The sequence below is a fragment of the Lepidochelys olivacea genome, assembly GCF_965140295.1.
Source record: "Lepidochelys olivacea isolate rLepOli2 genome assembly, chromosome: 9".
Lineage (NCBI taxonomy): Eukaryota > Metazoa > Chordata > Testudines > Cheloniidae > Lepidochelys > Lepidochelys olivacea.
In genome coordinates this window covers 6,491,362-6,503,668 of record NC_140419.1, presented here as the reverse complement: position 1 = coordinate 6,503,668, position 12,307 = coordinate 6,491,362, and the positions used below count along the sequence as shown (strand labels likewise).

Sequence of the window (12,307 nt, the reverse complement as noted above, 5' to 3'; positions counted from 1 at the left end):
AATGAGGCAGAAACAGAGTACAGAGGCACAAGATGGGTAGAGATGGAAGGAAAAGAGAGAACGATGATGAGAGACCAGAAAAGAGAAGTGAAAAGAGGGTATTCTTAAACCCTCACAAACCAAAAGAAAGGGAAAAAAACCTTATCCAAAGTAAAGACTTGACCCTGAAAAGGGATCCACGCCTGAGGCGCTAGGACGTCTGCGAGGGTCCTTGCTATTGACTTTACGTGTAAGGAACTCAGACGCCATGGTGACGGGCAGCAGGATAAAAGAGATCGTAGATCAGGGAAGAAACCACCCTCTCCAACCCATCACCAGCCCAAGTCCCCCTGGCATAATTCCATCTATCCCACGACTACCCCCAGGGCTGGGTGGTCCCATTGCCAGACCCCCAGGGCTAGGCTGATCACCGGCCCCAGGCTGGCCCCGGCTCCCGACCCCCAGCCAAGCCGCGGGGGAAGGTAACGACCCCGCTGATCCCCGCTCCCCCTGAGGTCCCAGGCGCACGTGGTTTTCCCGGAGCCACGTGCTGCGCTGCGCTGCTCCTTCACCAGCGCCCCCCCCCCGAACCCCACCGGAGCGCAGCCGCCTATTGGTTACATTGCCCCTTCTCCCCAGCGGGCACGACCTCTCGCTGTAACGCGCGCTCCGATTGGTCAGCGGCAGCCCCGCGCGGGTTGGTGGGCCTTCCGCGCCCGCAGCCCGGCGATTGGGCGGCATTCGGGCGGGCGGGCGGAGCTAGCCGCGCCGCCCGCAGGGGTTGGTCCGGCGGGGCGAAGGGGGGCGGGACAAAGCATAAGCTGGAGGTTGGGGGGGGGAGGGGCGGCGCTCTCACTCTCTCGCTTCAGTCCCGGGCGCAGTCGAGTCGAGTCGCTGCTCGCGGCGCTGCCTGTCGCACACGGACCCAGCCGCCCCGCACCGCGCCCCGCGCCGCCATCATGGTGAAGATCGCCAAGGTGAGGCCCGCGGAGGGGGGCCGCCCAGCCCGGGGAGCGGCGGGCCCGAGGCGGAGCCTTCCAGGCCCCATCCGTGAGAGGGGCGAGCGGCGGCGGCCAGGCCCCCGTCGGGTGGCGGTGCCGGGGGTCGGTTTCTCGTCCCCCCCACCCCGGGCTCCCGGAGGGGAGCGGGTTTCTAATCCCGACCCCGAAGCCAGCCGGTTTCGCGCGGCCTCTCCCAGCCCCCGAGGCCGGTGGCCGGCTCCGCCACGGGCCGCAGGACTCGGGGCGGTTTCTAGGCCTCTTTCCGGCCGTTCTGTGTGCGCGCGGGGGGGGGGGTTCTAGGCTCCCCCCTCGGGGCTCGCGACGGAAGCTAGAGGGTCGGGGCGCGCGCGCGCGCGCGCGCGAGGAAGGGGGGGGCGGGGCCGGAGGCGCGCGCTGCCGGATGGGAAGGCCTCAGGCTGCGTGCGCCGCGTGGGGGCGGCGGCCACGTGGTCTCTGCGGAGCCGCAAGCGCGCGGCGCGGCCCTGCCTGGGTCCCACATGGTTCAGGGCCCTTTGTCGGTCCCGCCCGCGGCTCGGGCGGGCGGGTAGGGAGGGGGCTCGGCCTGGCCGCGGCGCTGCCGGTTCCTCCAGGGCACGTGCGGGCTTGTCGAGCAGCGTGGCTGGGGGCGGGCGGGCTGGGGGCCCCCCAGCGTCCCATCGCTCTGCTTTAGGAAAGGTCTGCAGGTGAATTAACGTTACAAACGGTTCGGGAAGCGGAAAGTTTTTTTCTCCTGTCGACGGAAGTTGGTCCCATAAAAGATCCCGCCTCGCTCCCCTTGTGTTTCGGGTTCACGAGCAGGCATTTTAGCGGATCTGAAAAACGTGTTGGTCGCTGCGGATTTCTAAATTTGATAGGAACGTAGTGGCGGCCTGCCGTAGTGATACTTCTGCGAGCACGCACAATATGGAAACAATTTTGCTAAAATGGCACTCGGCTTAAATGTTTTATGGCTTTGGTGTATTTTATAATCTTTTGTCGATAGGTTTGTAAATTGGAAGATGGAATGGGTGAACTTTAACGTGTGCTCCTGTTTCACGTTTCTTCTTTCAGAATCCGAAGAATCAAGCCAAACAGAAAAAAGTGGCTCCTCCTCCCCCAAAGGAGGTAGAAGATAGTGAGGAGGAGGACTCCTCGGAGGAAGAGGACAGCAGTGAGGAAGAGGTGATCATTTTACATCTGGATTCTATTGTGCTCCATGTTACTTTGGGAATAAATTATTCGTTGGGAAAACCCAACCCAAAAGCCTTCAGTGAATGAAATAGGGAAATAAATACAATAAGTGATGAGAAAATACCATAAGTGATGAGACAATGAATTAGCATTAGCAAGTGGATATTTTGAGTGTAGCTAAATAACTTAAAGCTTTCAAATTTGGCTTTGTAAAATTTTGAGTCTGCTGGGGAAAGGCTGGCTTCTTGAATACTATACTAATTGTATTCTCTTTTCTATTTCTCCCCCATAAAGATAGTGGAGAATACTGCCATAGTTCTGTCAAAAAGTTCTGTCTATTCGTACTCTGCTCTTACCAAGGGTTCTTAATGTTGGTTTCTTTTTATACTTGGTAGCCCCACCACCTCCAGATGTTCTAGTTGTGGAGGCAGAGAGGGGCAAAAAACAAGCGTAGAGGTAACATAAGTTATGTAGCAGGGAGGCTTATATTGTATATGTAAATGAGGGACAGTCCTTTGGTTCCCCGTGAGCTGCCAACGTGGCTTTACAGTCTGGTCCTGCAGTCTTTCTAGGCACTCCAGCAGAGGGGCTAGTTGGATGAATGGTTGTGGTGGGTTTAATTTAATCTAATTTTGGAGTTGTGTACACTCGTTTGACTTGTCTGTTTCTCTAAGGTTGTTCCTCAGAAGAAAGTGGTAACACCAAAAGCAGCAGTTACACCTGGCAAAAAGGCTGCCACTCCAGCCAAGAAGGTAGTTGCCACTCCAGCCAAGAAGGTAGTTGCCACTCCAGCCAAGAAGGTAGTTGCCACTCCAGCCAAAGGAGCTAAAAATGGAAAAAATGCGAAGAAAAAAGACATGGAGGAGGAGGAGGAGGACGACGACAACAGCGAGGAGGATGAAGATGACTCTGGCAAGTCAAAATTCACTTTTCTGTTAAATGCTTTGCCATCGTTGAACAAAATTACCTCAACCTAAATAGCTCCTATTTGTCCATATCACAAACCAGTGTGCAGTTCAGCACAACTGGCGGCTCTTAGTCAAATGAGACACAGGGTTTGTGTAGCAAAGGTGGGGGGTAGAGAGGACCGTACTAAGTTAAAGTAGCAGAGCTGTTTGGAGGAAGTTTGTATGGGCTCCCTCTCGTGCATGGTTCAAGCCAATGATTAATTGTTTATCACAGCTTTCTTTACCAGCATTTCAGAGAGTACATTTCTTGAGCAAACCTGAATTAACAGTATAAATCAGAGATGGGCAAACTTTTTGGCCCAAGGGCCACATCTGGGTGGGGAAATTGTAAGCAGGGCCATGAATGTAGGGCAGGGGAAGGGGGTTGGAGTGTGTGGGGGGGTGCAGTGTGTAGAAGGGGGCCCAGGGCATGGGGGTTGGGGTGCGGGGCCTGGCACCACTTATCTCGAGTGGCGGTGGGGCTAAGGCAGGCTCCCTGCCTGCCCTGGCCCCGTGCCACTCCCCGAAGTGGCCAGCAATAGTTTGTGGGCTGGTACCACCCCCAAAGCTCCCATTGGCTGCAGTTTCCCATTCCCAGCCAATGAGAACTGCATGGAGTGGTGCCTTCAGGCAAGGGCAGTGCACGGCACACACACCACCCCACCCCAGCTTCTGGGATTGAATCTTGTGGGCTGGATTGAAAGCCCTGACGGCCCGAATCTGGCCCTCAGGCCGTAGTTTGTCCTCCCCTGGTATAAATGCTGTTTATAGCATGCATACTAGTGAGTGATAAACTCTTGTTACAGATGAATCTGAGGAGGAAGTAGCAATGCCTGTAACACCTGCAGTCAAAAAGCCCGTACTGGCAAAACCTGTGGCAGTACCTGCAAAACAAGAATCTGACAATGATGACGACGATGAGGATGACGACGACGAGGAAGATGATGGTGTGTAGGCTACGCTGGTTATGGGAAGGCTTAGGTTATATAGTTTTGATCATTTTTAGTTGGCTTGAACCCACAGAGGCTGACATGGCACTAATAATGTACTTAGCTCTTTGTATTATTGAAACTGGTTTGCTAGCCTATTTCACATATGGCAGACCTGATTTTATAAGGCCACTGACGCCTACAAATAAAACTAAGGAGTGTATTTGAGTTTAACAAGTTTTTCCTATTGCCGCTTTCTGTGGCGCATGTTACTACCTACTGGATGCTACTAATGGGTAGCACTTTAGGATATGGGTAGCACTTTAGGATATGTCTACATGCCAATAAAACGTCCGCAGCTGGCTTGTGTCAGCTGACTCAGGCCAGCCACAGGTGTTTCATTGCAGTGTAGACATAGGCTAAGAGACCTCAGTCAGGTCCAGGATCAAATTGTGTTAAGCACTGTAAAACAAATGAGTCCCTGCCCCAAAGAGTTTGCAAACTGAAATGGACAAGACGAAAGAGTGAGACGCATGGCCCGTTTTACCAGAGGGGAAATGAGGGTGGAGATTCCTTCCTCAGTTCCACAGGAATTGAACAATTGAAATTGAATTGAACCCATGAAAGATAGTTTGCTTTGATGTTTCAGACTCTGAAGTTGAGGCAATGGACATAACCCCAGCAAAAGGAAAGAAAGCTGCTCCAGTGAAAGCTGTTCCAATGAAAGCAAAGGCAGACTCTGAGGATGATGACGAAGATGAGGATGAGGATGAGGACGAAGATGAGGATGAGGACGACGACGAAGATGAGGACGACGACGATGAGGAAGGTGAGCTGACTGTTCTATGTTTGTGTAAATCCCTGCTGCGTAGTAATACACAGAACTCATCTTCAGCAGCAGTAGGCAAGAAGTATGTCCAACCCTGTCTTCCAAAGCTGGAACTGATGAACAAACTCTGAAATGATGTGATGAAAATCACAATGAAAGTTTCTCAAGATAGTCAAGTACTGATCCAGTGTGACGGAGGGTGGGGGTGTCACTGGATGCCTTACTTATTATTCTAAGATCCTTCTAATGTATCTTCCCATACCACAGAGTCTGTGAAGGAAATTCCCGGAAAACGAAAGAAGGAAATGCCCAAGCAAAAAAGTGTCCCAGAAGCCAAGAAAAAGAAAACTGAAGGTATGTTAGTGTGATGCATCCTTTAATGTGTTCTAAGTGCAGCTAAAGTCAAGGCTCCCCTTACTGCAGTGCTCCAGAGAAAATGTTCAAAATTTTTTCATTTAATGTGGGAAGGTACTAGCTGGGGAACTTGTACTAAGGGGTTTGAATCTTTGGCTTTTATATGGTGCTGCCAGCACAAATGATGAATACTAGGGACTTAATACTGAAGTCTGATGTGACTTTGATATAAACTGATGTGCCGTAGTCCTTTAGAGTAAGATGCCTCCAATTTGATCATCCTTTAATTTGCCTAATTGAACTTCACTTATTCTTAAAGAAACTGCTTCAGCTTTCTCCCTGTTTATGGGAAACTTGAACGCCAGCAAGGACTATGAGGAACTGAAGACTGCCATCAAGGAGTTCTTTGGCAAAAAAGACCTTCCAGTTCTGGAAGTCAGAATTGGTGGTTCCAAGTAAGCTCTTCACTATAATTCTGCTGCCACTCTCTTTATACCAAGCTGTAAACTACTGGCACAGTTAGGAGGCATAACTGGGACAAACAAAATGTTTAAGTGATCATTGAATAGTATGTGGAACTGTTAAACCAAGTTCAGCCGTATGCTATTATGAACAAGGTGGAGCATTTCCTCTCAGGACCGGTAGATGCTTCAAGCAGCATGCCCATACTAAAGAGGAAGGCTGCAGTCTTCATTTTATGCAATTTATGTATAGCCCTTGTTTGGGTAGCTGAGTCTACGCTATTATACTTTTCTAAAGAGCTATTTTTTGAGTGTCTTGGCAGTTTGGTTTCATTTTTCTGAAAATATTTAGTACTGAACAACTAATTCTTACTAGTTCTGTGACTTGGGTAAGTGTGTCCATTTGGCAGATGTTCAAAGAGGTTAGGTGACTTTTCTGGGGAGGCACAGGAAATCTGTCCTGATTTGAATCAGGACTGTTTTAAAGAACTACACCAGCCCATCTTGTAACTGAGATGTAAATGGTCTTGATGCATTTGGATCTCTAAATTTGAGTTCCAATCTGAAAACTTGTTGTCTTAGTAAAGCAATCAACATGATAGGTTCCTTGTCGAGGGTCACAGCTCTTCTGACTATGTTAGTTGTGTAATGTTTGTTTTGATGGCTTCCACTGTAAAGCTGCTTCAATCATTTAACTCTTTTTGAAGGCAGCTCTTAGGGTAGGTGTACACTGCACTCTAAGGCTTTGTCTACACTGGACTTTCATTGGCAACACTTTTTTGTCATTCAGTGGTGTGGAAACACCCCCACCCCCCATGACAAAAGTTTTGCCAACCAAAAGTACTGGTGCGAACAGCTACCGCCGCTCGTTGGAGGTGAGAGGAGGGTTTTTTTGGCATCGGGAGAGCTCTCTCCTGCCGACAAAAAGCGGCCACCTTGCGTGCCTTTTAGCGGCACAGCTGTGTCACTAAAAGGTGCGTGGCGTAGGCATAACCTAAGTCCGGTCCTGATTCAGCTTTGAGCACAAGTCCCCTTTCCATCCACACACACATCGGTCTGACTTGTATCAGCAAGCAAGCAGGACTTCGATCCTAGGGTGGGCCGCCACTGTGATTCTGGTCCAAGCCCTTGTCATTTTACAATGTGGATGCAGCTCAAGCCGCAGGCCCAAGTCAGGAGGTCTGTGCAGTGCAGGGTGGGTGCATTAGCATGGCTGTGACACCTGAGTCCAGCAATTGTGAGCTCAGGGTTACAGTGCAGTGTGGATGTTCAAGCGTGGGTTTGGAAACACCAAGTCCATAAGCCTGGGTTGCACAGACTATGGTTTACAATGCAGTGTAGACATAGCCTTATTGACTATACTTCCACAATGTGTTCTGACACTAACTCCAAAGTTCTGTGTATTAAAGTCTTTCTCCTTTCAGGCGGTTTGGATATGTAGATTTCTCATCAGCTGAGGATCTGGATAAATCCCTTGAATTTAATGGGAAGAAATTCATGGGTTTGGAAATCAAACTGGAGAAAGCAAGGAGTAAAGAAATCATTAAAGAAACAAAGAAAGGTATGAAAACTCTCTTCGTTCTTTATCTGCTAGTTTTCTGGGTAACACATCTTGTCATGTTGAGTAAGCCAGTGACTAAGTGTCTTCTACTGGCCTGTTCAGTTTGGTGATTGTGGGTAATACCTGCAGAAATGGTTAATGGTTTTAAAACCATAATTTTGTTGTATCTTCATACTGTTCAAGAAAGAAATTGCACCTCTGATATAAGCACTTAGTAGTTAATCAGAAATCATTAAACTTACCTAACATTAAAAGTTTTGGTTGTATTAGTTTACCACTTCCTTATCAAAGCCTTGTTATATGGGTTGAGATTTTCAAAGAAGTCCGTCTCGGATATGGAGACGGAATTCAAGATGATCTGGATTGTGTTTTGGGGAATGTTCATATTACCAGCAAACCAGTATGTGGTAAAGATATTTCTGCTTTTGGATGTAGAGCCCTTAATGTGTAAGATTACAATTGTTCCTGGCACAAATACAAAATAATCAACTTTACTTGTATTTTGGTGACATAATTGAATTACTTTTGGCTTTCCTGGTGCTGGCATTTTGTTCACTGTGGTACAGTGTACCAGAGAACCTTAATTTTTTATTTTTATTTTTTTTTTTGTCTTTTTGTAGAAAGAGATGCCAGAACACTTTTTGTTAAGAATCTGCCTTACCGTATAACTCAGGATGAATTGAGAGAAGTATTTGAAGATGCGCTAGAAATCAGGCTAGTGACTGGCAAGGATGGGAGCAGTAAAGGGTATGTACTTGTGATAGTTTAATTTTTCCCAGGCATGCGTTGCCTGTTTAACATAGACTGATGTCTTTTTGCTGTCTTCAATGGCTATTTAGAATATTGAAATTAAGTACTTGTCCTAAAAGCATTATTTGGGTTTTAGCTTTTTGTGCATGTTCAACACTCCCCAAAGAAACAGCTTGTTCATCTGCTGTCTTCACCATTCTAGGATTGCCTATGTAGAGTTTAAAACAGAAGCTGAGGCAGACAAGGCACTAGAGGAGAAGCAGGGCACTGAAATCGAGGGTCGTTCCATCATCTTAGACTACACAGGAGAGAAGAGCCATGTAGAGACACAGAAAGGTATTTATGCAGCACTATTATGTGCTAAAGGTACATGATAGGCTGTGCTGCTATCACAAGCAAATTATAGCAGTTCACAGGAATCCTTTGGGTAACACGGAGGGAATCTTGTGTATTTCTTCTCCCTCTTTTCTTTCTACTTTCAATCCCATGCACTTCGTGCCATTTTATATAGTTCTAATTTGCATATTAGTGGGTAAGATGTCTCAGACTTGAGTCAGCCTGCCCCGTCAGGCTTGACCTTGTGAAACAAGTACCTTCATTCTCTAGACCTTGACCTAGAGAGAGAGTGTTGTACATTGGTGAAATTCTTGGATTTGGGGATTTGTTTTGAAGGCCGTCAATCCAGCACCTTGCACAAAGGACACTTAAACCATTCTTAAACTCTAGAAGGATTTAAGTTGTACAGAGATTCTCCAGTTCTGAACAATCTAGGGAGTCCAGATACCAATTACCCTGACATACAATACACTAGATGCCAATTAAGTGTATGAAGGTTATTAGCTTGTGCTTGGGAGTCGTCCTTGTGCATGGTCCCTGAGGCAGATACCGTAGTGGAGCAAAGAATACCCCATTCCCTCTTGCTCCTAAAAGCACTTGGTTTAGTTTGGAAAAGTCTGCCTGTAAGTGTGCAGTTCTAAGTTGTCTTTCTCTTTTCCTGATAGGTGGAGAGTCAAAGACCCTAATTGTGAACAACCTCTCATACAATGCAACAGAAGAATCTCTTCAAGAATTGTTTGAAAAAGCCTCTGCTATCAGGATGCCACAAAATAACCAGGGCAAGCCTAAAGGGTGTGTAAGAGTGGACTCCTCTCCCCCCACCCCCCAAAAAAAAAAAACTAACAAAACCTAAGTGATCCAGCCCCGTAGTAAAGATTTGAATATTGGCAGCATGACTGGTTCCATGCTATCTAGGATCCATATGGGAACAAGTCTCCAGTCTGATCAGAATTTTTCTCCACCTAGATATGCGTTCATCGAATTTTCCACATTTGAAGATGCTAAGGAAGCTTTGAATTCCTGTAACAACACAGAAATTGAAGGCAGAACAATCAGACTGGAATTCAGCACACCAGCTGGACAGAAAGGTGGTGGTAACTCCAGAGGAGGATTTAGTCGTAAGTGACCTGTGCTTTATCCTGACCTACAGTGGTTTTGAGACTTTGATGCAGCTATAATTCATGCACACTTAATTCTGTTCCCCAAAAATCATTTGATGTGGATAAATGATATAAAAAGACCTGCTTCTCAGATGCTAGGAACAACAGCAAGAGTTAAGTTTAAGAGGTGGATATGATGACTGAGATACTGATGAAATAATCTGAAAATTCCTCTGGATAGTCTGGTACTGATCAAGCTGTGTTAATTTTAGTTATGATTATACCTTCATGACTAAACTTGTTTTTTGTGAGCATTTCTGTTGTAAATGCTTCAAGTCTAACAGGACAGTTTTTGTTTTTCCCCCAGGTCAGAAACGAGGGTGGGGGAATTTCTTGGCATAAGTTGCTAATTTTTTTTCCCCTCTTTTAAAATCTCAAAAGAAAAACACTTTAGCTGTTTCTGTGTCAGTCACTTAAATGTTTTTGGCCTTTCTATTTTTGCAGTTGTGGCCCAGAAAAGCAACCTTATGTTGATGTAGATAATGGCTTTTATCTGACATCTCAGTTAGTCAACAGTGTTCAATTGGCTAACTTCTCTTTTTTCTAATGTAAAAGGGCTTGATGTATGGTGGCTGGGAACCTGGCTCACATATCTATCTTAAGGCAGAAACTTTACAAAAGTGGTTGATCTGAAAATGGATTCTCTTTGTTTAGAACAAACCAAAACGCTGTTTGTCAAAGGCCTTTCTGAGGACACCACAGAGGAGACATTGAGGGATTCGTTTGAGGGCTCTGTCAATGCCAGAATAGTCATGGACCGAGATACTGGCTCATCCAAAGGGTATGTTAAATTCTAATCTGGAGATGGTATAATTCACTTCCTATTGGAAGAGGTCTAGATTAATCGATTGAAATCCTAACTGACCTTGGATTGGTATTAATAACGTTGTCAACTAGTTGCTAAGAGGAAACAGGCTTGCAATCTTGAATATCCTGTGAACAGTAAAGGTGTAACATCCTCCCTTCTCAATGAGCTCCTTCCTGCCGTAAAATCAGTGGCAGCCTATGGATTCGCACGAGAAGAAAATTAAGTGCTCAGTGCTGGCATATTCACCTTCTGGCTTTAGATGGGTGATTAGTCAAGGCTGTGGGACACTGTGAATGTGTGTGCTTGTGTTACAAGCTGTGCATAGTCCTGTAGCACTCCTGACAGGATGGTCATGGAAAAATGGTGGTGTAGATCTTCTGCTCTGACTACCAGTGGGCCAATATTAATAGTGCAAACAGATCCTTCATGATAAGGTGCTCCCTCCCCGCCCAGTAGCTCATACCAGTTTATTAAATCGAGCCTCCTTTGGGATATTTAAAGGTCACAGCTTTGATCGCTGGTCCAACATCAGACGCCCACTAATTTGGACTGAAAGCGTTGTGAAGAAGCAGCATAGTCTAGGGTTCAGTATGGAACTTGCCTCCTTTAACTGAGCATTCTTGCTGCAAGGAGCAGGTTACACGGATAATGCAAAGACTAAATATAGGATGGTGGGAAGCCAAATACAGTGGAACTGCGCACAGACAAACCTGCGTGGTTTTTTTTAAATGCATACATTAGTGTAGCTCTTCAGTATGCATGGTATTCTAGTGAAGGGTGGAGCTGTGTTGCGTGGCTCACTTCAGTGGAAGGTGAACTCTTGTCTCTTCACTACCTTGCATAGATTTGGGTTTGTGGACTTCAGCTGCCCAGAAGATGCCAAAGCAGCTAAAGAAGCTATGGAGGATGGAGAGATTGATGGAAACAAAGTGACCCTTGACTATGCCAAGCCCAAGGGTGATGGTCAGCGTGGCGGTGGATTTGGCAGTGGATTTGGCGGTGGATTTGGCGGACGCGGAGGAAGAGGAGGACGGGGTGGCAGAGGTGGATTCGGTGGACGGGGTGGCGGCAGAGGATTTGGAGGTACGAAGAAAATATAACCAAAACTTAGCATATTATTGACTTCAGGCAACATTTTAGATAAATCGAAGACTGACTAATCCCAGGCTAGGCGCATGCTTTCAGATTCTCTGAGGTGGCACATTGGAATACTAACATGTGCATTCCCTTCCATGTACTGTCATCTTCCAAGCACATACTGAGGGGGAATACTAACTTCTGAGTCAGGCTAAATGCAGCTTGGTTCCTAATCTCTCCAATTTCTTCCAGGTAGAGGAGGTGGCTTCCGGGGAGGCAGAGGAGGAGAACACAAGCCACAAGGGAAGAAGATAAAATTTGATGACTAAGCGTTCCCTTTTCCTTCCTTCTCCTGCTATCTGAAAGGACTCTGGGGTTTTTATTCTGTCACCTTGTTTTGACACGGAGCCTTCTGAGGACATTCCAAGATGCAAAGCAGTACTGTGAGCCACTTGGGAAAAGTAACTATCATTTCAAAGAGTGGCAGCTTGACTGCCCGGCTATTCAAGTGAACTTTTTAAAGAAATGAGTGCTAGATGTGGGAGTTTCCCCCTGTCTGTGAGTTGTCTTGAATTTATAACGTTTTACCCCATGTACAAAAATATTTTTTTCCCTATAAATTTCCGTAGGTTTTTTGCTGTAAAAATGCAGACCGTTTTATCATTTTTTGTGCTTCAGCACCCTGTCTCAGACAGATTAAAGGGCCTGAACTGGTGCATGTCTTCCTGCCATTCTTCTTCAAGTACTGATGAGTTAGCAATCTCGGACAGGAAAGCAAGCAAGCTGTAGACTAGAGCCCTGCTGTGGAACTGGGATCTTGCAGGACCTGCTTTTGTCATAACAGGAGTGGGTGAGAGCAGGATTAAAAAATAGTCCCATGCAGGGCTCTACTCTGGATGAACCTTTGAACCTGTTTATATGTAGCGGTACTAGTTTGTCTAAGAT

The 12,307-nt window shown here is 46.7% G+C and overlaps 1 protein-coding gene across 1 annotated transcript; it reads left to right on the top strand.

Moving 5' to 3' along the window:
* Positions 1-803: 803 nt before the first annotated feature.
* NCL (nucleolin) lies at positions 804-12,077 on the top strand. The gene is made up of 15 exons (XM_084638799.1): positions 804-956; positions 2,031-2,141; positions 2,825-3,062; positions 3,904-4,044; positions 4,676-4,855; positions 5,123-5,209; positions 5,529-5,664; positions 7,095-7,231; positions 7,852-7,978; positions 8,184-8,317; positions 8,983-9,109; positions 9,284-9,435; positions 10,132-10,258; positions 11,130-11,368; positions 11,615-12,077. Exons 1-15 carry the CDS (start codon positions 939-941, stop codon positions 11,689-11,691), a joined length of 2,031 nt encoding a protein of 676 aa, XP_084494925.1. The 5' UTR covers positions 804-938; the 3' UTR covers positions 11,692-12,077.
* Positions 12,078-12,307: the final 230 nt, after the last annotated feature.

Excerpts from the sequence above, each read along its gene's own strand:
- NCL (XM_084638799.1), top strand. Across the intron at positions 3,063-3,903 it reads GGAGGATGAAGATGACTCTG|ATGAATCTGAGGAGGAAGTA; the intron begins GCAAGTCAAAAT and ends CTCTTGTTACAG. Across the intron at positions 8,318-8,982 it reads CCATGTAGAGACACAGAAAG|GTGGAGAGTCAAAGACCCTA; the intron begins GTATTTATGCAG and ends TTTTCCTGATAG.